At 43.1% G+C, this 23598-nt stretch overlaps 1 protein-coding gene across 7 annotated transcripts in view; it reads right to left on the reverse strand.

The window, feature by feature from the left end:
* Nucleotides 1-23598, reverse strand: part of TTC7B (tetratricopeptide repeat domain 7B) — a 267108-nt gene that overhangs the window by 88544 nt on the left and 154966 nt on the right. For all 7 annotated transcript variants that reach the window (XM_063088953.1, XM_063088950.1, XM_063088949.1 and 4 more), the window contains 6 exons: nucleotides 17949-18032; nucleotides 16817-16921; nucleotides 14878-14995; nucleotides 12791-12848; nucleotides 7241-7313; nucleotides 4353-4513 (listed from right to left, as the gene is read on the reverse strand). In XM_063088953.1, the coding sequence (XP_062945023.1) occupies nucleotides 4353-4513; nucleotides 7241-7313; nucleotides 12791-12848; nucleotides 14878-14995; nucleotides 16817-16921; nucleotides 17949-18032 (599 nt within the window). The remainder of the gene's footprint in view (nucleotides 1-4352; nucleotides 4514-7240; nucleotides 7314-12790; nucleotides 12849-14877; nucleotides 14996-16816; nucleotides 16922-17948; nucleotides 18033-23598) is intronic.

Genomic DNA, 23598 nt, shown 5'->3' on the forward strand with positions numbered 1-23598 from the left:
ATCTTAGTATATTTATGCAATAAACACTATTCATTAGTATAAATGAATGAATTACACTGTTATGCAATAAGGATGAACCTCAAAAACATAATGTTAAGCAATAAAAGCAAATAGTATAAGAATATCCTTAGTATGATTCCATTTTTTAAAAAAAATTTTAAAACACTGTCAGACCTAAAAGAAGTAACTGAGGCAAACAATATAAGACAGTTCATTTGGGCCAAATTTGAGGACTGCAGCCTGGGAGACACAGACTCTGGTTGCCCCAAATATGTGCTCAGTTTGGTAGCAGTTATGAACTGATTTTTTGTTGTTGTTGTTTGGCAGCTGGCTGGGAAGCAACAGGGATCTGAACCCTTGGCCTTGCTGTTATCAACACTGCACTCTAACCAAGTGAGCTAACCAGCCAGTCCCCGTACAAACTGATTTTTAAAGGACGGAAGGGAGAAGTTGAGGGGCAGATCTGAAGTTGCTTGCCAGGAATTTACATTGGTTCACTAAAATAACATTTGCTATACATTGTTCTTTGCTTCATAAATTCCAGGAATTTTGCAACAAAGAACACATGAGGGTCATATTGTACAACTTGCAATAACATTTGGGTAATTTATACCTCACAGTTGCAGCAGCTTTTCTACTAAAAACATGCCTTTTAGCAATTACCTTGGACATGGGTGAGGGGGATGTGACTGAGTCCTATGGTCATGCCTCTCTGGGCCTGATAACTTTAGCAGACCCCAAATGGCTTAGATTGCTCTAAGCCATTTTCCTTTCTCAACATGAAAACTAAAAACTTTTACTATTTAGGAGTCAAACATACATGGTATAGAAATATGAGAGAATGATCGACATAGAATTCAGGATGGTGATTAACCTGTCAGATGAGAGGCCAGTGAATAGGATAGGGAGGAAATTCATAGGTGATACTGCACAGGAAATTCATATACACAGGAAATACATATGTACATATATAAGTAAATATACACAGGACATTCATAGGCAATACTAATGCTCTTTTTCTTAAACTAAGATATAGGTATACATATTAGTTGTATTATTATTATTATTATTATTATTATTATTATTATTGTTATTTTTGACCGGTAAGGGGATCGCAACCCCCGGCAAGGTGTTGTCTGCACCACGCTCAGCCAGTGAGCACACCGGCCATCCCAATATAGAATCCAAACCTGCGGCCTCGGTGCTACCAGCGCTGCACTTTCCTGAGTGAGCCACAGGGCCGGCCCTAGTTGTATTCTTATTTTAAATATATTTAATAAAATTTTTTTTGCTTCTACTCAATATTTAATACCAACGGTTTTAAAGGATTCTAAAACTTCACAGTTGAAAACTATAGTAGTAGTAGTAGTAGTAGTAGTAATAGTAGTAGCAGTAATATGAATTCCTACCAATTATTACCGTGTACAAATGCCTTAAATGCACAAGCTAAATCAATTCTTACAACAAGCCTCTGAGATGGATATTTTATTATTCACATTTTGCAAATGAGAAAATGAGACTCAGAGATTTAGTGACTTACTTGAGGTCACACAACTTAAAAGTGGAGGATTTGGAGTCCTAAATCAGATTTGTCCAACTCTAACACTACGCTCTTAACCACTACAAAAGATTCTTCTTCATTCCTTTCCTTCCGTGCAGAACTAACCCTATAATACCTCCAAAAATTGTTGCTTCTCCAGAGTAGTGAGCTTATTTTTGAAGTTCCTTTAAGAAAGGATTCCTGGTTCTCACAATCCCTTCAGTTAGGAAGTTCTTCCCAATTGTTGAATCTATTGTTTAATCTCAGTGCTGCTTGCAGTGACAAAATGGCTGAGATGGTACCTGTTGGCTAAGAACTTTTTGGTCCTTGTTAAGCTTATTCAAAGTATTTAAACACCAACTCTTATCATTTCATGGTGACAGTAAGGATAGGTAATGCAGAGAGACCAGATGCTCCTGCAGGAGCCTTTAGCTGTCTTATCCAGTAACTGTTCAATAGGTGGATGGAATTTTGACCCTATCAGTGGGAAGGTTTTCACCTCCATCTAGCAAGTCCTGACTAAACGTCAGCTATGTGCTCCACTACCAGATCAGAAAGTCTACCGTTCTGCTGGAGACAAGCTTGTTGCAAACAGATTCTACTACACAGCAGCGGAGACAAGTGTCCACTTAATATTGTTTAGGTTGGTATTGAAATGTTTTACCCAGGTTGGGAAGAAATCATGGGATCCACTGACTACATCTGGCCCTAACTTTTAATAAAGTATTTTTGGGAAGAAGTTTCCCACCACAAAGGAAGATATACAAATATTTAAAAAGCAAACAAGTCATAGGCTGCTCTCAGACCTGCTGCCATATGCTTTGCTTTTTTGAGCTTACGGCTTAACATTATAATAATAGGCTTGCATTCCTCAAATATCTCTACCACTGTTCCTTACTTCTACTTCTTCAAAAGGCTGTCAGCTGCTGTCACTTGAAGGCATTACCATATTAGCCACCACTGATTACTGCTGACTGTGTGGTATGGTTATTAGTTTAATAAGCCTCCTCTTGATAACACTCTGGACTATGAAAGAAGGAACCACATAAAGTTTAATGAAAGTGTGTGAGTGTGTGTCTGTGTGTGGTGGGGGGGTGGGAAGCAGGGAATGGTGCTTTATAAAATATTGATAAGAGAAACTGAATTAGATTGTATCAGGTTGGGGCCGACCCTGTGGCTCACTCGGGAGAGTGCGGCGCTGGAAGCGCTGAGGCCGCAGGTTTGGATCCTATATAGGGATGGCCAGTGCACTCACTGGCTGAGCGCGGTGCGGCTGACGCCAAGCCAAGGGTTGCGATCCCCTTACCGGTCACACACACACAAAAGGATTATATCAGGTTGTACTTTCCTGATGGGTAAAGGTCCAAATCTTTTTAAAAATGTTAAGGTTCCATGGGCTAAACAGCTTGGGATAAAATGCAGAAATACACTCTGTGTGCAAAGAGCAAGTGTGAGATCTGCAAGAAGTAAAACACTACAGCCAAGCTCTTTAATTCACTCTGCATAAGTAGCTGAACCTACAAAAGAAACCTCTAGTCAGAGGTTTCCTGGATTATAACAAGAATTCTCTGGATGGGGAGAAGAGAAATACCCTTTTCACTTGAAGACAAAGAAATGTTTGTAATGGAAATGTGTGAACCAATTTTCCAAAGAGAGCTGCTGAAAAGTACTGATTAAAAACACAATGAGGTGATGAGGTAGAGAAGTAAAGCCAAAGCTGACCCACTTAAAGTTTGGAACTGCACTTATTTTTGAAAGTAAAGAAAGCCAGCCCTGGCCACCTTCTATATTCCTCCCCTTCTGCCCCACCCCAAGCTGCCCCTGCCCCGTTACTAACCCTGCAATGACACAGACAGTTAGAACCTTCCAGTGTGCAGGAGTGTTTACTATTTCTGGCCATTGTGTACTGGTTACTAAGCTACCACCACTGAGGATAAAATGGTAACCCAGTAGCCCAAAAGACAATGTCCTTCTCAACAAAGCCTAACCAACAGGCATGAATTCAGTGACTCACAGGAAAGATGTGAAGATAAGTAGTTACTCAAGCACATGACAGTTTATAATGACAATTCTTAGGTCATGTACAAATATTGATTGATTCATTTAAGAAATTCCATTTCTTAGAGAATAAAACTAAGGCACAAAGAGCTAAGGTATCTTGATCAAAGTTGCCTAAAATAGAATAATCATCCAGAGCTGGTGGAAGCCATTGGTAACTCAGGACAAATATGCTATAAAGTAATGTTTCCCAAATTTCAGTCACTGGAGTTTGTTTAACATAACTTTTGCCATATACAAGTACAAGTTGAGCATCCCTAATCCAACAATCCAAAATCCAAAATACTTCTGATTCCAAGCATTTTGGATAAGGGATAATCAACCTGTATATCTGTATTAGTATTAATATTTTTCTTTGAAATGACTTTAAAACAATTCATTTAAAAAATGTTTGGTTGTCTTCTAAGCAATAATTTCCATAAAATCACCCTTTAACACGTATTATATTTTTCTAATGTACATTTTAAAATATATAGCTATTAAAATAAAAATTTCATCCAGAATCCATTGAAAATTATCTCATGTGCTCCAAATATACAAATTGGGAAAGAATGGATAAAGTACTTTAACTAAATAAAGATGATAGACTAAGTTTGTTTTTAAATATAGGAAAAAAGAATAAAGGGATTTCATAGTATTTACCCTCAGGATATCCATGAAGAACTCAAATTAGACAGATTGGAAAGAAAGAGGGGTGAAGAAGTAAATTTAATAACTTCAGGGTAAGAAAAAACAAAAGCCCAGGATAACTTACATAAAATTTTCTGGATATTCGCTCAGGGCCATGTCAATGATGTTCAGAGCATCATGGTAATGCTTCTGTGCTGACAATAAGAGGGCAAGGAGGTGCAGAGAGTTGACATCATCACCTTGAAGTTGGAGAGCTTGGCGGACATATCCCAGAGCCTCTGGTATCTGGTTTAAAACAAAACCAAAAAGAATTTTTAAACACACACACACACATGCACACACACACGAAAGAAGCCATCATTTCAGTATCTGACTCTGTAAATATCAAGTTGTTTCACACTGTGCCATATTCACATTTTAAACCAAGTCTTTACGGCAGCCCCAGGACATTAGCTACAAACATGAAAACAGATGTCCTCTTTAAGTGACAGTTTGACTGATGAAGTGATATGACAGACCCTGTTTCCCTGTACAATTGCCAGTACCAAAGCTTTTATTTCTCTCTAAATAAACACTTTCTCATTCTTTCCATAAAACTGATCTACTTTTGATTATGCCCAAGATGATTTCACTGTAAATGGAGACAAATACAAATTGCCAGAGGTTTTTAGTGGAATTAAACTGCCTTAGCTGAACTGTTCTCATTTTTTAAAGTATTACTGAAATTAAAGTGCTTAATAAGTTATAAATCCTTTAACAGAGGTTTCCAAATGATCAGATGCCTGTGATTCTTTTCAGGTTCCTTTGTACTGGATCTCCATTAGACATCAAGAAAATATGCAAACAAACCAACAAAAACCCCACACCTTTCCAAATGACAACCCAAAATAACTTGATCAAAGAAACAAATTGCAATGCCACATACAAAGCAGATGTAACCAAATTCAAGTAGGACCAGATACAACCTTAACCTTTAAATGCAACAGCTGTTCAAGACTTTCTTCGAAACTGTCCAAGCACAAGTTTTGATAAATGCATACATAATTGATATCTGAACACCCTAGATTCCATGCAGGTTTAACAGTAATGAGGGAGAATTAGAACCTGAAGCTGAATTTCAAAATAGAGCTCAAGACTGAAGGATTCTTAAACAACCACACCAGGACTCCTTCCTGCCCTGCCTCCAACTCCAGTCCTGTGCAGCTCTCCTATTCTCAGCTCTCCTGCTTCTTCCCAAAGCTCAGTAATCTCACACCTCAGTAGGAAGCCACGACTTCTCTCTCCCAAACCTATTAGTGTTCCTCTGTGACCTACCATTCTTGATGCATTTAGGTTATAAGTGCTGGCTATGGAGGCTTTCTGCTTTCGAACCATAAAATCATGGCTATTGCAGATGGAAGGGAGATCATCTGGCCCAATCCATTTACAGGGCGGAAGCTGATGACCAGAGAGGTGAATGATTTGAGCAAGATCACCCAGCTACTGAGTGACTGAGACAAGAGTGCCTCTAGATCTTCTGTTTCCTCTCCATCCTCTCCTCCTGGTCACAAGGCATTGGCTCGAAAGATAAGAGAGCAGCAGGCAAACACTCCCTAGAGAGAGCTCTGGCGTTCTCATGCTCGGGGACTACAAAGGTTGCTGCTGTGGCCACAAAGCTCCATCTACTTATCTGCTCCCCAGGTGACAACCTACCCAGTGGACAGCACTCAGCCTGGCATCATAGGAGAAAGGCAGGATGTACTCATGGTATAGATTTGCAGGGATGACCACAGCAATCAGGGACAAACTGATACAGGGTTCAAAATGATGTCCTTAAGGGAAAGCTCACTTGAAGGAATTCAAAGCTTGTTCCTTCATCCAAAGAGTATTACTGAGTGCTGAACACATGTCAGGCAGTGCTCCAGGTGTCAGGGAAAGCACTGACGGTGACAGATGTAGGTTCCTGCCTCAGGGAACCTAAACTCCAGTGAGAAAGACAGATATTGAACAAGACGGCTGAGCAAAAGGAAGGGAAGCGCAGGAAGCTACAGGAAGGAGGCTCCATGGAGGAGGTGAGAGATGCTCCCAATGAAGGGGAGAGACCGGATGGCCAACCATCAGCCCCCACCTGTTGTAGCAGCAGCTGTGAGCCAAACCATGCCAGGTGAGAGGACCTTTATCAGGGAGGTCACTTCAGTCCCCAGTGCCAGTGGGAGCCACTTCCCAACACCATTCCCAGGCAAGCCGGAAGGCAGACACACGTCTCAGCCTAGGTCTGCCAGGGGATGGTATGTCTGCAGAGCTGACCTTTGAGTCACCCTCCCAGTCAGCACTCAGGAATGTGCTGGGGTTACCACCAGTGTTTTGCACCTGGTGGGTAGGCAGGCATGTGGCCTGAGTCTCCAGAACAACTGTAAGGGGACAAGAGGGTATGACAATGGCAAAGGCAGCTTCTAGGGAAGATGAAGCCCAGCAAAGCTTGCCCCTCCAGCAAGGAGAATACTATTGAGTCTCCCGTTTCCAGTAGCCACTGTGCATAATTGTTTGTATCTCCCATGTATTTTAGAGGACCTGGTATCTCTGGTCTATGCCTGTTGGCATCTTTCTGTCAACCACTGACACCCTTATGACAACCAGGGCCTAACGAGTGACTAAATCCTCACCATGCAGAACAGCACTGGCTTCTGCTAGCCTGTTCCTGCTAGCAAGGAACAGAGTGCTCTGATCACTCTGGGGCTCAGCGTACATGCATGTGCCACACCCCATGTTGCCATCTGACCCCAGCTCGGGCTCCCTAGATTTGTGGATTTCAACTCCAAAAGCAGAGCCTGGAACTCCTGTGTTTTCACACCTGATACTCAAACTGACCAAAACACGAGGGTCTTCACTGTGAGGCGTCGATGTCCTCCAACAACAGTCCCTGGTTCCAACTCAGCCTCAAGTGAATGAAGGAAGTCCATCCAACTGGAAAGCTGAAGGAATCCTATCGAGATAGAGAGCGCACCAAGTTTAGGGAGCATTAGAGAAACTTACCTGTCTGGAGATGGCAAGCTGCAGAGCCAGGTAGAAAGCTGCTTGGTGATCTGTAGGTGACAGGCTGTGGGCCCTGAAAAAGTATTTATGGCTATTAGTACACGGGAGAGGCCATTTTTACTTTCCCTACCAAACAAGTCTCAACATTTGCATTTTTATACCAAGGCCACATATTTATTTACTTTAACTACTTCATGTTTCATTTAAACTCTTCTTCTTTGTCCACTAGCAAATGTAAAGCATTTGTCCTCTTGCCACTGCGAGGAGGTGTAACACAGGAGTATGTTTCTCTGTTTTGCCTAGCACCTAAAATGGCAGCCGGTGCTCCTAGGCTTTGAGGAGGGGCCTAGAGATGAAGAATCCACAGGTCCGGAGGTCTGACCTCCCCAGCAGATGCTTCCCTTGGCTGAGCAGGAGGAGCCCATATGTCACGCTGGCACACGGTGAAGCCATGTGTGTACTTGGCAAGGCGATGGCTGCTTTGGTTAGGTTTGGCTTTGCCTTAATGCTACTTCATCCAAATTTCTGGGTTTCAGAGAAACCACATGAAAATCAAAGGCCCAGCTTTGCTCATAAAATGAGGTTTTGGTTTTTGATAAAATACAGGGGGAAAAGAAAGACACTCATTCAGTCTTTTGAAGTTTCTACTAAACTCCATACAGTCTGCTAGTTTAGTTCGTATCAACTGTGATGTGTAAGACTCTGTGCTAAGGCATTAGGCTCAGTTTTACTAACTGGCCTTTGACACTGGATGGGAAGAGGCTGTACTGGCCTCCTAATTGATTGCAAATATGGTCTTTTTTGCTTTTATGTGAAAGTCAATTGTATTTCAGTATAAACAACTCAATGTGACTATGTACAAGACATAATTCTGTGTTCCCAGACTTGGTGGGAAGAGAAAAACAAACTTTTACTTTCTTTAAAAGGCACCACGGAGCAGATAGTAAACACACCTCCATGATGTTCTGTCAACATTCTGTAATTAAAGGTGGATCTTCTACCAGCAGAAAACAAATTCAAGATAAAAAAAGAAAACCAAATCATTATCCAAATCCACACAAACCAATTCCACACAACTGTAGCAAAACGTGCCGAGTAATAAGTAAGGCCTTTTAATTGAATTGTCTGTCCGTGTGGGGAAAGGAGCTAAAGCATCTCCTAGGTGTTCACCATCCAGACGTTATGCTAAGTCCACTAATATGTGGCTTTGTCTGGGCAAATGTGGTAGCTTGTGTACAGCACTGGGGTGAAGCAGAGGTTAGTCTCTGACCTTTATTAATCTTAAGAACACAGCACCTAAACTCCCATTCCCGGGGAATCTTTACTAGAAACCTGGCCTCAAGACACAGCTTTAGGATTTTTCTCACCTCAGTTTAAGTGGCTAAGGCTGAGTATTTGCCTGTGTTATCCTTTTAAATGCTTTCTACCAGAGGCCTACTCAGTATGCTCCAGCTTTTATTATTTTACAAGTGTTGGTTTTCTATGAACTTGTACATCAAAGCATTTTCTTCTTTGGTGTTCATAAAAAATGAGATTGGAATGTCATGGTTTCTGTCTCTCCCAATTATTCAGGGAAAATGAATACAAAATTAAGTATGAAGAGACTTTGAATTATTTGGAATTATTTATTTTATATCATCTTCTTTCAAAAATAATAAAGCCAGGTTTCCACAATGCTTAAAAAGAATTTCTAAGAGCTATAATTTTCTCAGTCCAGTCACGTTTTTCACAAATAAAGTGCCTCCATGCAACACCAACCAAGTGAAAATCTGGCAAATTGAGGGTGTGCATAAAGACAGTTCTGACTGAAGGTCCCACCCTGGCCTTGTCCCATGATTGTTAACTGTTAACCACAGTACTGCAAAAGAAGCCAGAAGTGCTGGAGATCTTGGCATTTCTGAAGTGCATTAGGGCAACATCTGAAGAATTTCCGATGTGGCTAATAGTGAATACCCAACTGCCAAATTTCTGAGGCACAACTTAAACATGCACATCATAAAATCCTTATTTTGATAATTTGGCTAATGAATTAAACAGACCACTTTATGCCTATTAAAAACAAAAAGGGAAATAGGAGAATGCTAAACCAAACAAGGAAAACTGCATGGTGTTGATCTCATGCAGACTCTAGAAAACTTGCTTCAGTTGTGCAGAACAACTTCAGCAGCTAAGCTTCCTCTGACAAGGCCACTTTGGTATGCCCACAGGCCACTTGCTTGACAGATCATCAAGCAATGCAGGGGAGAGGAAGGATGTCAGTGCTCCTGAGAACTTTAATACTCTGAACTCTGCACATGAATCTAAAGCAACCCCATAAACTCCATTCCCATGCAGTGAGCACATGACTAGGCTGCTAAGAGAAACCCAGAGACCTAAAAAGTCACTGCGGAGATGCTCACAAAGTCCTTCCCTTGTTAAAGCACCTCTACATCCATTAATCCAATTTCTCTTCCATGAGGAAGACACTGCCCGTCCATCCATCACATTACGCAGTATCTACTGTGATGCCATGCCTTATGCCAGCCTCTGGGGAGCCTGGAGATGAACCACACAAGTGCCTTTCCTTGAGGAGTTCCCCCAGAGGGGAACACCCAAAGTGATCCCAGGAGCAGTGCCCAGAGACAGGCACACTGGGCTGCTACTGGAGAGCAGGTGATGGGCCTCCCAGACTGCCTGGATAGAACCCTGAATGCCGGGAGGTTACCCCAGTGCTCTTCTAGACCCCAGTACCAACATCCTCTAGGGCTGAACCAAGAACACAGAGAGGGCTGCTCATTTTGACCCTGGTCCATAAGGCACATACCTTGTAAAAATAAGAACTGCAATTTATGAAGTATCTACTATTAGGCATCTTGTCCAAGAACACCCAACAAAAGAGATACAGCCCGAAGTGGAATGGAGGACGTGAGATTCTGAGCACGTGTGATCCCAAGGCCTCGTCTTTATATAATTATCACCCTGCTGCTTTGTTTATTAGCCAGTTCTCTTTGAAGTCCACTTCAGTCCTGATTATACTGGACATGGAATTAGTGTATCAAGTTAAGAAAAAAATATGGAAACTGGGTTAAATCTATTATTCAGGAACCTCCCTTCAGTTACACATATAAGGTGACCAACTTGTCCTGGTTTACCCAAGGCTTTCCTAGTTTTAGCACTGAAAGTCCCATGTTCTAGGAAACCACTCAGTCCCTAACAAAGTGGGATGGTTGGTCATCCTACATACACAAAACATACCACACTTACACCTGAGCCAGGAGGGAGAGGGGAAATAAAGTGAGACTGTGTACCCTGTGCCACACTGAGTGGCAAACACAAGCGACACCGTGCCACATCTTCCTCCTAGAGCAGCCCAGGCTCTCTGCATGCCGTGGGTCAATGCACTGACATGCGCCCTCAACCATTTTCAGAATTGCTTTTCTCAGTAGGAGGTGAGAACCCACAGAAGCAGAAACTCAGATCAATTCAGCATCTTCAGAAAGCTTTGCAAACAACATTATGTTTTTCTTCACTAGACTTTTGTACAGGGCAAATGAATTGGTTCAGCTGCTTGCGTTAAGCTTATGAGTGAGATACAGGCACAGAACTCGAATGTCTTCAAAAATCACCTTTTTGAATCCATTAGAGAGCAAATCTTTCTGAATTCTGGCTTCGGTCACAATTAAGAGTTAATTTTCACGTGTTATATCTGTAACCCCATCCCTTTTTGAATTACGTTTTCTTTTTAGACAAAAAATGCAAAGCAATAGTACAAACAGAATTGTAGAGGAGAATATTTAAAACACAAAAAAAGTACTTCTCATCCAAGTGGTTTTAAATTATCCATTTACATTTAAGAAATAATACTAATCACTCTTATTTACTTAAAATCTTTCCCTTGAAGATTTTTGTTAAGACTACAATTCACTAGTATAGTCCTCATTAATGTGTACTTGAAATAAAATAATTTTATTTCTTTGAAAAACATTCTATATTTTACACAAACACTAATTTAGGTTAGCTTTCCACAATGTAATCAGTTAGGTTAGTGGGATTTTATTACTCTTTATTGCCAGATGAACTAATATTTAAAAAACCTCTTTGAATTAAAACCTAAGCAAAAAAGAATTCAGGCCAATGGAATAGCTGTTATACAACATGAAGTTATACTGGCAGCTCAAGGCAGACCACCACCACAGCTGTTTTTAGAGAGCCAGTAAGATGTGCTGATTTAAGAAAAGTGAAACAGATGTAACGACCACGTTCTTAAGCATCCATGTGTGGGTTTCACAAAGTAGGACTGGAGAATTTAAAACTCCAAATCATTTGAAATGAAAATGCTTTCCACACCCTGTGCTGAAGAACATCAACAAAAGCTTAGCACAGAGACAGGAGATCTGTTTGCAGCTGTCAATTGGTACTTTTTGTCATTAACCAGACAGACTGGAAAAGTGAGGAAGCTATCAGCAAGCCTGCTTAAGAAGTAGAAAGACGTGAGATGAAAGAGTTTCAGACTCACTGAAACCAAGTGACAATGATTTTATAAAAAAGGCACAGGGATACCACAACAAATCTGAGCAACCCCAGTTCTAATGAAAGAATCTAACGAAGGTTAGCAGGTATCGGGAGGTTCTCATGAAATTTTCACATAAGTAGCTAAGTTCCTAATAAACTTCCAAGAGATCAATGTAACTTAGATATATTTAAGGTGACAGGATCAATACCAATTCTAGATTTCATATCTTGGGGCTATACTTTCAGGCAATGATTTCATTGTAGTGATTTATTATACCTGTAACGAGAATAAAATTAGGGCATTGTAGACAGTACGTACAAGAACAACTGGCTTAGAGTCAGGAGACCTTGATTCTATACTAACTTCAGTATCTACGTGACTGGCAAATCCTTTAACTCCTGCATCTCAGTCCCTTACCTGCAACGGACATACCACTTCTCCTGGCTACCTTATTGGTGTGCGGTAAGGAGCTAATTAAATAAGGGATGTGAAAGAGCACTGGGACACTCAAGCGTTTTGTAATTATATGGCATCCTCCTAATTCCATGAAAGGTGCAATGATGGAGACAAGCACAAAGCGTTTTGAAGCAGGGTGGGGTAGAGGGACCTGGGGCTTTCCGGCCTGTCTTAACAGTATTAGAATTAGTATTAGTATTTGGAGACCTCCTAAAAATCTGTTTTTTTCATTTCTTAATATAAAAACTACAGCTTGACATGTTAAAAAAAGCTAAAAAAGACGGATCTCTTTTCTAGGTGATGACAAATGTCTTTAATAAAGGAATCATAACCCAAGACATACAGAGTATCTATCTTTTTTGAGCTGAAATCACTTTATTAGGAATGAATAAAATAAGCCCAGATGGACAAACAGATCAGGAACGCAGATTTACACAGCAACAAGTGATGCAGCAAGTTCTGATACTCTATGCTGGGTAAGATGGAAGACTCCTGGGGTAAAACACTGTTTACATAATCTTTATAAATATCTCTTCTTTTTATACTTATCATACTTTGGTGTCATTATGTACAGCCGAGTGAAAAGATGAACTCCCACTCACCTCTGAAATGCAAGAAGCGCCTTTCTCTGTAGGACCTCCTGCATCCCTCGCAAAGAAGCTAAGAAAAGGGTTCAATTAGTCAGTGCCATGGGAGATCAGGGAGTTTTTGACAAATGCAAAACCCATCACAACAATGAAACAATCAACTGGATTAAAAGCAACAATTTCTGAGTGCACCTGTGCCCAGTGCTGTACCAGGCACTGTAGAAGACAGGAAATGAAGCCCAGTCCTACCCCCGGGCATTTGCACCCATTGGCCATGACTGTGGAACAATGTCAAGGGGAAAATGTGAGTTGGACGGTCATTCTTGGTACCCCCAGGAATATGGGGCTATTTCAGAAGACCAGTTGGGAACTCCGGAAGAAGCACGTCTGTCTTCCCAGGTGTAGGCATGTAACTCATGGGTAAAGACTGGCTCTACCAGGATGGCATAGAAGGGATTCAGCCACCAATGGTGCTGGATTAGAAGGCCTTCAGAGAGTTCCTCCTGACCTAGAAGCTATGGTCCTGGGCCCAGGGCATTAGTTTGATGCCATCAAAGGCCAGTTGAATCCACACGGGGCAATGGCCAGACCTTTTAATACCGTGATGTATATACAAGGGATGGAGCAGGCAAACCCAGCATTGATACTGGAAAATCAGCTCAAAAAGGTGAGGCCACCTGGCTGTGAGCCAACACTCATCCTGTGAGAAATGGTTCCCTTAGAGCCTGTCTAGGAATGAAAGAGAGAAAGTCCTGGAGGAACCTGTTTACGGTTGGAACTGTAGGAGGCGCTCACCTAGTGGCTCCAGCATGGCAGCTTCCAGCCTGACTTCAGACTGACAGCAGGGGAAGGCTGCCCAGAGGGCCGGATGTGCTGTAGCCCATGGCTAACTTAGAACAGTGACTGAGCTTTCGGAGGTGACCCAACTGAATCATGAATGCAAGACATGGCTCAACAGGGTCAAGTGACTCTCCCAAAGTTACAGGGCGAATTAGGTAGAGTCTGAACCAAGAATTTACATGGCTAAATCTAGGGCATTAAATTTGCTCTTCTCTGAAAAGCAAAGTGCTGGCATTGCCAATACATCATATGTATATAGGAAAATAGCAAAAAATCCATTACTAAAAAGTAACTGGTACACAAAACTTTCCCAGGGTCTTTGATATTTTAAAGCAGAAAGAATGAAAAAAGGGCTTGGGATAATTTGTAAAATAAACTATAGCAAAACTATTAAAAAAAAAAATTTTTAAATAGGGGAAGTAAGTACTATAAAAGTCAGGATAGCATTTTCTCTTAAAGGGGAGAGGGGGGCTTGTAGTTGGGAGGGGGCACATGGAGGGCTCCCCAGGTGGCTGGCAAGGTTCTATCTCCTGAGCAGAGTGGTGGTTACAAGGATATTTTGTCTTATACTAATTCATTAAGTTGTACATTTGTTTTATAGATTTTTTTGTATTCATGTTATATTTAACAATAAAATGTTAAAAGAGAAATAGTAATAACTCAGGAAAACAATTTATACTTTCTGCAAACATATCATTGAAAACTTCATTAAGTATATAAAACAGAATTTGAGATTTTTTTTAGATGGAAGCCCATCCACCAAAACTCTAAGTACATCCAAAATGTATAAATCACTGTATCAAGAGCCATAAATATTTGGTGAGCTGCCACACGCACGTGTACATATCTGTGAATTAAAATGTGTGAGTGGAGAAGGGGCAGTTCCTGACCAGTCAAGGGAAGCTTCCTGGAAGTGTTTGGCCCTGAACTCTTCTAAATTCCTGCACCTAAGATCCAACATCCCTTCACAATGGGACAGCCCAGGCCAAGTGCTGGGGTGGGAACAGGCAAAAGGCTGGGCTGGGTGAATCATCCTGCACTTGGTGGCAGATGCCATGCTGCCAGCTAGGTGCCTGGCACACCAGCAACACGATGCACCTGTAAATGTGGACCCGGAGCCCTGGCACAGGGCCTTCCTCCCTTCCCTCTCATTCTCCTACCAGCCCAAGCAGAGGATAGCAGCACCCTTCTAAGACGGAAGGGAGCTGTGGGAATCCCAGTCCTGTGGCTCAACAACTCCAGGGGAACGGGAACTCTCTCACCGTCAGTGGCCTGCAGACTGTACGTGAGCCCCAGGGCTAAGTAGCCTTTGGCCTTGAACTCTGACGTTTTTTCTCCCACATCAACGACAGTTTTGGCAAACTTTTCAGCCTCTTCCAACTGAAAAATGAGACAAGTTAAAAACAACAACCTGCAGAATTTCTAACATGCGTTCCCATAAGCATCTGCTGCCGAGAATGGAATTCTGATGAGTCACTTTGAAAATAACTCCCAAGTCTTCCAATTCCACTTTGGTGATTGTTTTCTTTATTGAGCCTCTCTAACAGTCCTCAGGATTCCCACCTTGTCTTTTTTCTTTAAAATTTTCCTTACTGCTTATTTGCCTTCTGTTCCAAAGTCACTTTCATACTTGGTGGGGTTCTAGCTTTTTCATCTTTATTTTTTACTGATTGGTTTTGTGATGAGATTGTGCTAGGTATTCAGAAGTTGAATTAAATATATTTGTAAAGAATAAAGTTCTTGGAATGTTTTGTGTTTGGGGCCTTCTTTTTTCCCCCCATGACCTAAAGAATCCATTCAGACTTGGATTCTCTTTGCCACAAACTGCTGCAAATTTCAACTCCATCTATTTATTTCACAATACACAACACATGGACCTCAGGCCAACAGATTTCAACAAGAAAATGTGCACCTGTAAACTACACCCACCATAAGATGTCTTGCACAATTCTTCAGGGGCAAAAATAATAAGATTTGTCCCTTGAGAGTATGGCAAATGTTGATGTTATTGAAGCTGGGTGACAGACATGAGAGTTCATTATACTCTTGACCCTTGTGGGTTTTGGAAATTTTAATAATAAAAATGTAAGAAAAAATATACAGAAAAGATTCATCACTCCCATCTTTTTTAAAAAAGAGGTTTATTTTAGGCATTTAGAGATGTATAAGCTACAGTAATAAATACAGCCATAGCTGGAAGGAGGGCAGCAGAGTCACTGCTGGACACTGGCCTGCTCCAAACCCGAGGCTCGTTCCTGCTCCACCCACTCCCAGAGCCTTCTTGCACTGTCCCCTCTGCTGGCGGCCCCCAACTGTCGAAGCCTACAAACCACACCACACCTCCACAGCTGTGTGTTTGAGGAGAAAGCCTACTCTTTCAAAATGTCTTTTTTCTTTTACATTTTCCGAAGCAAAATTGAACAGAAGTAGCACACTTTCTTCACAAGGCTTACTTTTCTCCTGCTGGGAGAGATACATGGAAAATAACAAGCAGCAAGGGCCATAATGGTGAAAAGCCTGAGTGAGCAGAGTCAGTCTTCCGAGCAACTTCTGATCACTAATCTTGATATGAAGTTAAAGAAAAGAAAAGAAATTAAAACCGCTTTGTATGTGGTAATTATCTATACCACCATCTCGGCAACTAGTCTGAGCTTTCTATTTTCTACTCAAATGGCATATTTTTGAGGTACTAGAACTTACAAATCAGGCTATCGCCAGATTCAAATTTGATGGAGAATGTTTGAAGAAGAAAGCATATGTAAAGGAAGGAGAATGCAGACAGTTAGATGTACACAGGAGCTAAACGAGAGGGTAACTCTTTGCTTTAGAGAAAAACTCAGGCTCAGCCAAGGATGAATAATTCAGTGACATACCTTCTCAGTCCGACATTACTCGCATAAAGCAGGATGTGTCTGAGTATGAATTCCAATTCTATCTCATCACTGCTACTTCTGACGCACATTCCCATGAAAAAGAAAAACCCAGAGTATCCCGGTAACATATGGGTTCCCCTCGGTCCGTGAGGTGAGTGAGGCTTGAGGAGGCCAAGGGCCAGGCCTGGGGCCCAGGGCTCTAAAAAGCCTTATCTTTGTGTAGCTGATGAATTACTATCATTTTCTCTCTGTGCCTTGACATGAAAAATGCTGGCGGCCCTGCCCTGGAGTCCTCTGCTGAGGAGCAGAGGGCCACAGCCCTACTCACCCAGTGAAGGGAGCCCATACACAGCTTGGCAGCAAGGAGAGGGATGGTGGCATCGTCAGGCTTCAGACGGATACACTCTTTCAGCACCTTCACGGCACGAGCAGACTTGGCAAGAGGAGATTATTTCTGTGAAACTCAGAATTTTTGACATAGCCAAATACTGTAGCCTTCCCAGAGGGCCCTTGCTCAGGATGCCCTCCTAATGAGGTCTTCCAACTCTGAGCCCAACCAAGCAGTGGCCTGGGGACAGCAATAACCAGAGCTTGGGGCTTCTGGGTGACAGGGGAGGGAACTGTGGTTAAAAACAAGCAGAAATCCTCCCCTGGCAACACCCTAGTTTTGTTCCCTACTTGTGTAGCCATTGTAAAAATAAGAAAAAAAATTAAGACAGTGGAAGCTTATGTTATCATAAAAAATAAAATATCCCATTTAAAGCATACCATACTAAATTTCTGACTTCACTTAGCCCAAATAATCTTATATCTCATACTTAATTCACTAAATGGCCCAAATTAATGAGAAACACAATGGCTACTGCCTTAATTGAGTGCACACATGGGGGGAGGGGAGGTGTTATTCCTAGTACCTGAGACGTATTATCTCATTTACCTAATAACAATTCTGTGAAGAAGGTACTACTATTACTCCACTTTACTGAAGTTGACACTACGATACTAAATGACTTGCCCTGGGTCACTCAGCTGTGAGGGCAGCACCAGTCTTCAATTCCACAGTTGGACGTACCAGCCCATGCTTTCCACCGTATCTTATACTGCCTAATGTAACATATGCTAGAGATAACCAAAAGACCCTCCCCACCTCCCCTAGGAATAAGTTTATACTCTCCAGCGAGTGAAAGGGTCAGTGTGAAGAACTAGCTTTGGTTTAAGCCAAGTCCATGTCACATGATGAAGTCACAATGGCTAGAAAAAGGCAAATATTTCAGAATTTTTCTTCTCAGTATCAGGTCCATTTTGGCCCCCAAATAATTAAACTTGATTACTCATTAGGGAAACCACAGGGCAGTTTCAAATAGTGGTTTAGACTTCCACAAGGTACTACATCATTCCATGAAATTCAGTGACACTAACCATGGACATAAAGAATTGTATAATCTCAAAGGGCAACTCACTTTTCCAGCAGCCATCAGCGACAGAGCAAACTGGTACCAGAGGTGGAACTCCTCAAAGGCAAACTTCATGGCTCTTTCTAAGCACTGGTTTGGAAAGAAAAACAAATGCAGGCATCTGAAAATTGCCAGTGTCACAACCGGACAAGTCTGTTTGTGTTTGTGAACCCAAATCTGCTTCCCTTGGATGCTTGAAGCAATCCTCCACCAAACACCTCCTGAGCAGTCCCCTGAGCAGTGGGATACACCATGCCAGAGGCCAGGACAAACCACAGTTGGCCAAAACACAGTCCCTGACCTCAAGTAGCTCTGTGTCTTGTACAGGGAATGAGGCGATGCACAAACAACTCCAATACAAGGCCCAAACCAGCAAGTATCCCAAGGGCAGGAAGCAGAAAGTACTATGGCAAAGTGATCACAGGAATCAGGACCGGCATCTGGAAAAGTGCACCTGAGCTGGGCCTGAAGGAAGACAGCACAGCTATGGCATGGAATGGCATTCCAGGAAGAGGAGCAGCATGAACAGACCTGGAGGCGCAAAAGGGTGTGCTTGGACTTGGCAATGGCAAGTGGTCCAGGGCATGTAGGCAGGAATAGGGAGATCAGCCTGGAGGGCAGGCATGGGCTGGGGCCACGTCACTGAGAGTCTGAATTCTAAGTTGTTCCATCTCTGTCTTCCCCTCAGGTTCTGCCTCCTTGGTGCCCCTGAAGTTCTCACCACCATAACTATATATCAATGTGACTGTCGTCACCCTCTCTACCCTAGCTCAGCCCACCATGAGAAACTCTCAAGGGCAGAAATCATGACTTTGTCTCCTCAGTGCCGGTACACTGCCTGCCTGGGCAGGGCAATCTTCAAATGAACCTCCCCCTAGGAAGATAAGGAGGATAGAAGAATACAGGGGCTTCAGAGCCATGAGACAGAACCAAGAAATGTGTCTGAGTTGGAATCAGCAGACAGGCCACCCATGGAAGGGTGGGGGTGCTGGTGAGGCATAGGGACTGAACAAAGTCCCCAAAGTCTCCAGCCTGCATACCTGGGAGCAAACTCATGGTACAGAAGGCCCTTGTGTATGCATGTGCATGTGCACATGTTTGAGAGAGAGAGGCAGCAATCTTTTCACAATAAAGGGAGAATGGGGGAGAAAGCTGTTATTAATGAGTTGGTATAGAAGACAGTGAGTTTGAGGTATCATGTGGTGATTTACTAGAGACAATTAGAGACGATCTGGGACCTCAAGAAAAAGATCTAACAAAAGACATACATTTAAGGAAAGAGTTGAAGTCACTGGAAGAGATCACATCACCCCAGAAGAGTATTCAGAGAGGAGGCAGCTGGGCTGGAGCCTTAGGAAACATCTCTGCTGACAGAGAAGGGAGAGGAAAAGGACCAGGAAAGGAAACGGAAGGGAACTCTTGGGGGACAAGGTGCAGTGGAGTGTCACAACACAGAGAGGGCCTCAGGAAGGGGACAAAAGGGTCAGAAGCAAGGGAGGCCCAGAAGCCACTGGATGTGGCAATCAGGTGACCAGGCTATGTGAGTGTAGTTTGGGCCTGCGGGAGGAGGTCACCAGGCCCCAGGGGCCAGAAGAGTGAAGAGTAGATGAGGGTGAAGGACAGGACACGTGGAGCAGGGCCTGGTGTGAGAGGCTATTTACCCACATGCTCGCTTTTTCAGGGAGGCAACCTGAGCATCTCTCTAGCATGACAGGGGCAAGCAGTCAGGGCAAAGATCAGGACATAGATCAGGTCCTAGAAGACCAGACAGAGCCAGCCCCTGGGACAAATGTGTCCCTGCTGGAAGGCCTGCTCTTAAGCAGGCAGGTTCCTTAAGATGAAGAGGAGAGACCATCAGGGGCTGTGCTTCCCGGCCACAGTTTTCTCCATAAAGATGGAATGAGATGGTTGCTGGGGGCGGTAGGAGTTTTTAAAAAGAAGAGAAAAGGTTTAAACATCAAAAACCTCACCCTGAAGGGGACAGAATGCTCACATTAGGGTCCCCTCACAGACCATGGTGTGGACAGCACCATGATGGTCTGTAGCCAGCCCTGGAGCACAGGAGAATGACAGACGGAATTCTCAGGGTCAATGGATGGTCAAGCAGGGAGGGAGGGCAAGGGCTGAGAAACAAGGAGCCACAGAGGGGGTGACAAGCTGGATATCATAATAAAGGTAAAGTAAAGTGGTGGGAGAGGAAAGAATTCCAGAACCGTAAATGGTATTTACAGAGAAGGTCCAGTAAATACGCTAGTTGGTTTACTCTGAAAACCTGCCCTAACGAAAATCCATTGTATTAAAAAGTGAAGTAATAAGCAGCTCCTGCACGCTCAGTGGGGGATGGGATGGGTATGCAAAGATCTCAAGCACAATGAGCATTGGCAGCGTGCTTAGCTGAAGACTCGGCAGCGTGGGCGCATGCCCCCACTCTGGACAGTGACATGTCGCAGGTCGCTGGGTGAGGCCTCCCTGAGAGCCCGTCAGGAGGTGGGTTTTCTCAGCTAGCTTTCACTTTGCCCTCAGCCGTGCCCCTTCAAAGCTGGGGGAGGCGCAGCCAGGAGGTGACAAGCATGAGGACAAAAGCCACCCACGAGAATGACTGAGCAGAAAGAGAAAGTGCCTGGCCCCAATGCCAGGAGGAGTGACAGCTGCCACATGGGCCTCGGACTGCTGCCTCTCGCCAGACTTCCTGTAGTGGAGGACAAAACAAACACATAACTACTCGTTGGTTTTGTTAATTACATCTGGATACACCCCTCACTAGCATAGACACTAAGTGGCAGAGCTGGGATCTGAGCCTGACCCCAGAGCCCACTTAACTGCTCTCCTGTACTAATAAGCTGTTACTGTGCCTTTAAGAAGCACGGGCTGGGGGTGGGGGATGAAAGCAGTTTGCTGAGAAGACCAAGTAGGCGAGATGGGGTGGGGAGGACATAATCCAGGTGTGGGGTGGCACCAGCTGGGGATAAGTGCCGGAGGACAGGTGTTATGGAGAGGACCCCTAACACTGAAAAGCCAACAGTACTTAGAACTGACTTGGGGACGGGGGATGAGGGACGATGAATGAGGAGAAAATAGGAATGATAGTCATACTGGCTGAAATTAGGTCTGTGGAGAGAAGAGGGTAGTTGATGATCTAAAATGAGCTTTGTTCTAACAGCCCTATGCAACTAACTCATTGCAATATAACCACTAAGTATTTAAATATATATACAGAAACATTTAAATGTTTCAATGCTTTTTCTTCCTCCTTTTGCTAAGAGGAATGATAAATATCAACTGTTTTCCTGATAAACAAAAGGAGCTCAGCAGCTGAAACAGTCTGTTCTGAATCAAAAAGCTAGATTCTATAAATAAGTGTGCATCCTTATTTTCTTTTGTGCCAAAAGCTAACGTACTCATTACACTCTGTGAAAAACATTTACTGTAAGCCTAATTGGTATAGAGCTTCACTCCAGGTGCTATAGGAAAATACCAAAGGAAGATAGCCCAAATCCTCGTAAAGAATACAATCACAAAATCCTGGGGCCAGGAGGGAACGTGGGAAGCACCTAGTTGAAGCCCCGACAGGAGAGGACATTTGTCATTTTGGATGCCTATCACATCAAAACTCTTTGGATTTTTTGGAAGGAGCGAGGCACTCCAGATGGAAGGAAGCGTTAGGGGTGGGTCACATGGCCTAGGCATGGCCAGTCAGATGCTCCTGCCAGAGCTTTGAGTCTGGAGGCAGCGAGGCACGTGGAGGGGCTGTTGGACATTATTCCCAGTGCCAGGCCTGGGGGCCACAGTAGCAGTGGGTTTGACGGAGGCCCTCCTGAGCGCCTGTGGCCTCTCAAACTGGGGCAGTGGTCTTGCCTCCTTGATTTCTGCTCAAGTCTATTCTTCAGTCTCCTGTGGATCCTGTGAGCTAAGCAGCATGGATTGATAAATCTCATCTGTGCTCCAGTTAACAAGTCAGGTTGTCACCTACAGCCAAGGCCCTGAAGGTACAACCCAGTTAAATGCTTGAGACTCCTCTTATAACAACCCTTATTTTCTAGCCCCCAACAAGTAGTCATGCAGCTTCTGCCTGAGAACCTGCCAGAATAGGGAGTTACCACATGAACTCTAGCTAGAAATAAAGAATCTAGCAGCCACCACAGATTAGGTGTGTGAATTTGGGCAAGCCAGTTAACTTCTCTATACCTAGATTCCTCACTATAAAATGGGAAATATAATAGTCATTGATGCCGACAGTTAACAGGGAGATTAAACTAGTCGATAAACATAACCCCAAAGAAATAGTGCCTCAGATACATGAAAGTGCTAAGTAAAGTTTAGCCATAACCCCCTTTTAAACATTTTAACATTCATATATTAAGAAACAAAATATAACAAATTGTATAATACCTATCACTTAACCCAAATTCAATATATGAACACTCAAATTTACAATGCATTATGTCAGAAATAATTATTCACTTTACAAAATGTTTCCTCGTTTTAGGAAAAGATTCAATCTGAGACCCTTGAAAATAGAAACAATTTTACAGAGTTGGACTAGAATGTATGTTTATTATTTACTTCTTTAATAAGTTTTTTGGTAACACTTTCTATGTAGCCAGGCACTGTTTTACTTGTTTTGCAAACACTGCCTTATTTGGTTGTCCTGACAAGCTTACCAGGTAACTAGGCAGGTGCTCTTAACATTCTCCATTCATCACGAGGACACTGAAGCACAGGGTGTGAAGTGACTTCACAGGGTCCCTGTGAGTAGGTGGTAGAGCCAGCTGTGAATCCGGAGGTCTGGCTCCAGAGTCTGAGTTCTTAACCACAACACGCTACTGCCTCCGAGACTCTGCACAAGTACCACTCATACTTCACTTATCAGGCTGACCCATGCTGCATAAAGCAAAGTATAGCTTAAAAAAAAAAAAAAAAGACCCCTAAAAAGCCCACATTTTCCCTGAACTATTTCAGAGATTCAGCAATATATTTACTGCTAATGGGGGCCCCTTGTCCCATGGCCTTTTTGGGATCCCCAAGGCTACTAAGGATGGAGATCTTTCCAGCTTGCAGAATTTTCGAGAAACTTTATTGATCCCATGCTCTCCACCAGCACCAACCGCAACGGTAATGCAACGTTTCCAGCCCACCTTGAAAGTGGTCAGTTCAACAAAAATTCACACGGGTCATGCATCTCCTCTGCGCTGCAGCACCTCTCACAGTCCCCTCCTAGTCTAGACCTCTTTCTCCTAACTATAGCAACCCACATGCCATAATAAGCCATGGGATGTCACAAGGTGAGGCAGGACATCAAGCCAAGCATTACAAATTAGCTCTTCATTCCCATTCAGAGGTGTCTGAGGTCTGGTGTCACAGCCAATGGCTCTACCTTCCTGTGGGCTCCTGGCATCTTAAGATACACAGCAACAGCGTGCTGGCTCTGAAAGCTCCCCAAATCTTGACGCCAAGCTTACCGTTTCGATATATAACATGTCCTCCTCTGTTTCCACAAACATCAACATTATATAAACCACTAAGCAGGTCAGGTCAACCATACCTCAGTCACAAAAGGAGACCCCCTTCCACAGAATGCACCCATGATAAAGAACTTGGGATGACATGGGGTATTGGATGTCCATCACCCCTGCCCCTTAGATGGGGTCTTTGCTCA

Source organism: Cynocephalus volans, chromosome 3 (assembly GCF_027409185.1).
Source record: "Cynocephalus volans isolate mCynVol1 chromosome 3, mCynVol1.pri, whole genome shotgun sequence".
In the NCBI taxonomy this organism is placed as follows: domain Eukaryota; kingdom Metazoa; phylum Chordata; class Mammalia; order Dermoptera; family Cynocephalidae; genus Cynocephalus; species Cynocephalus volans.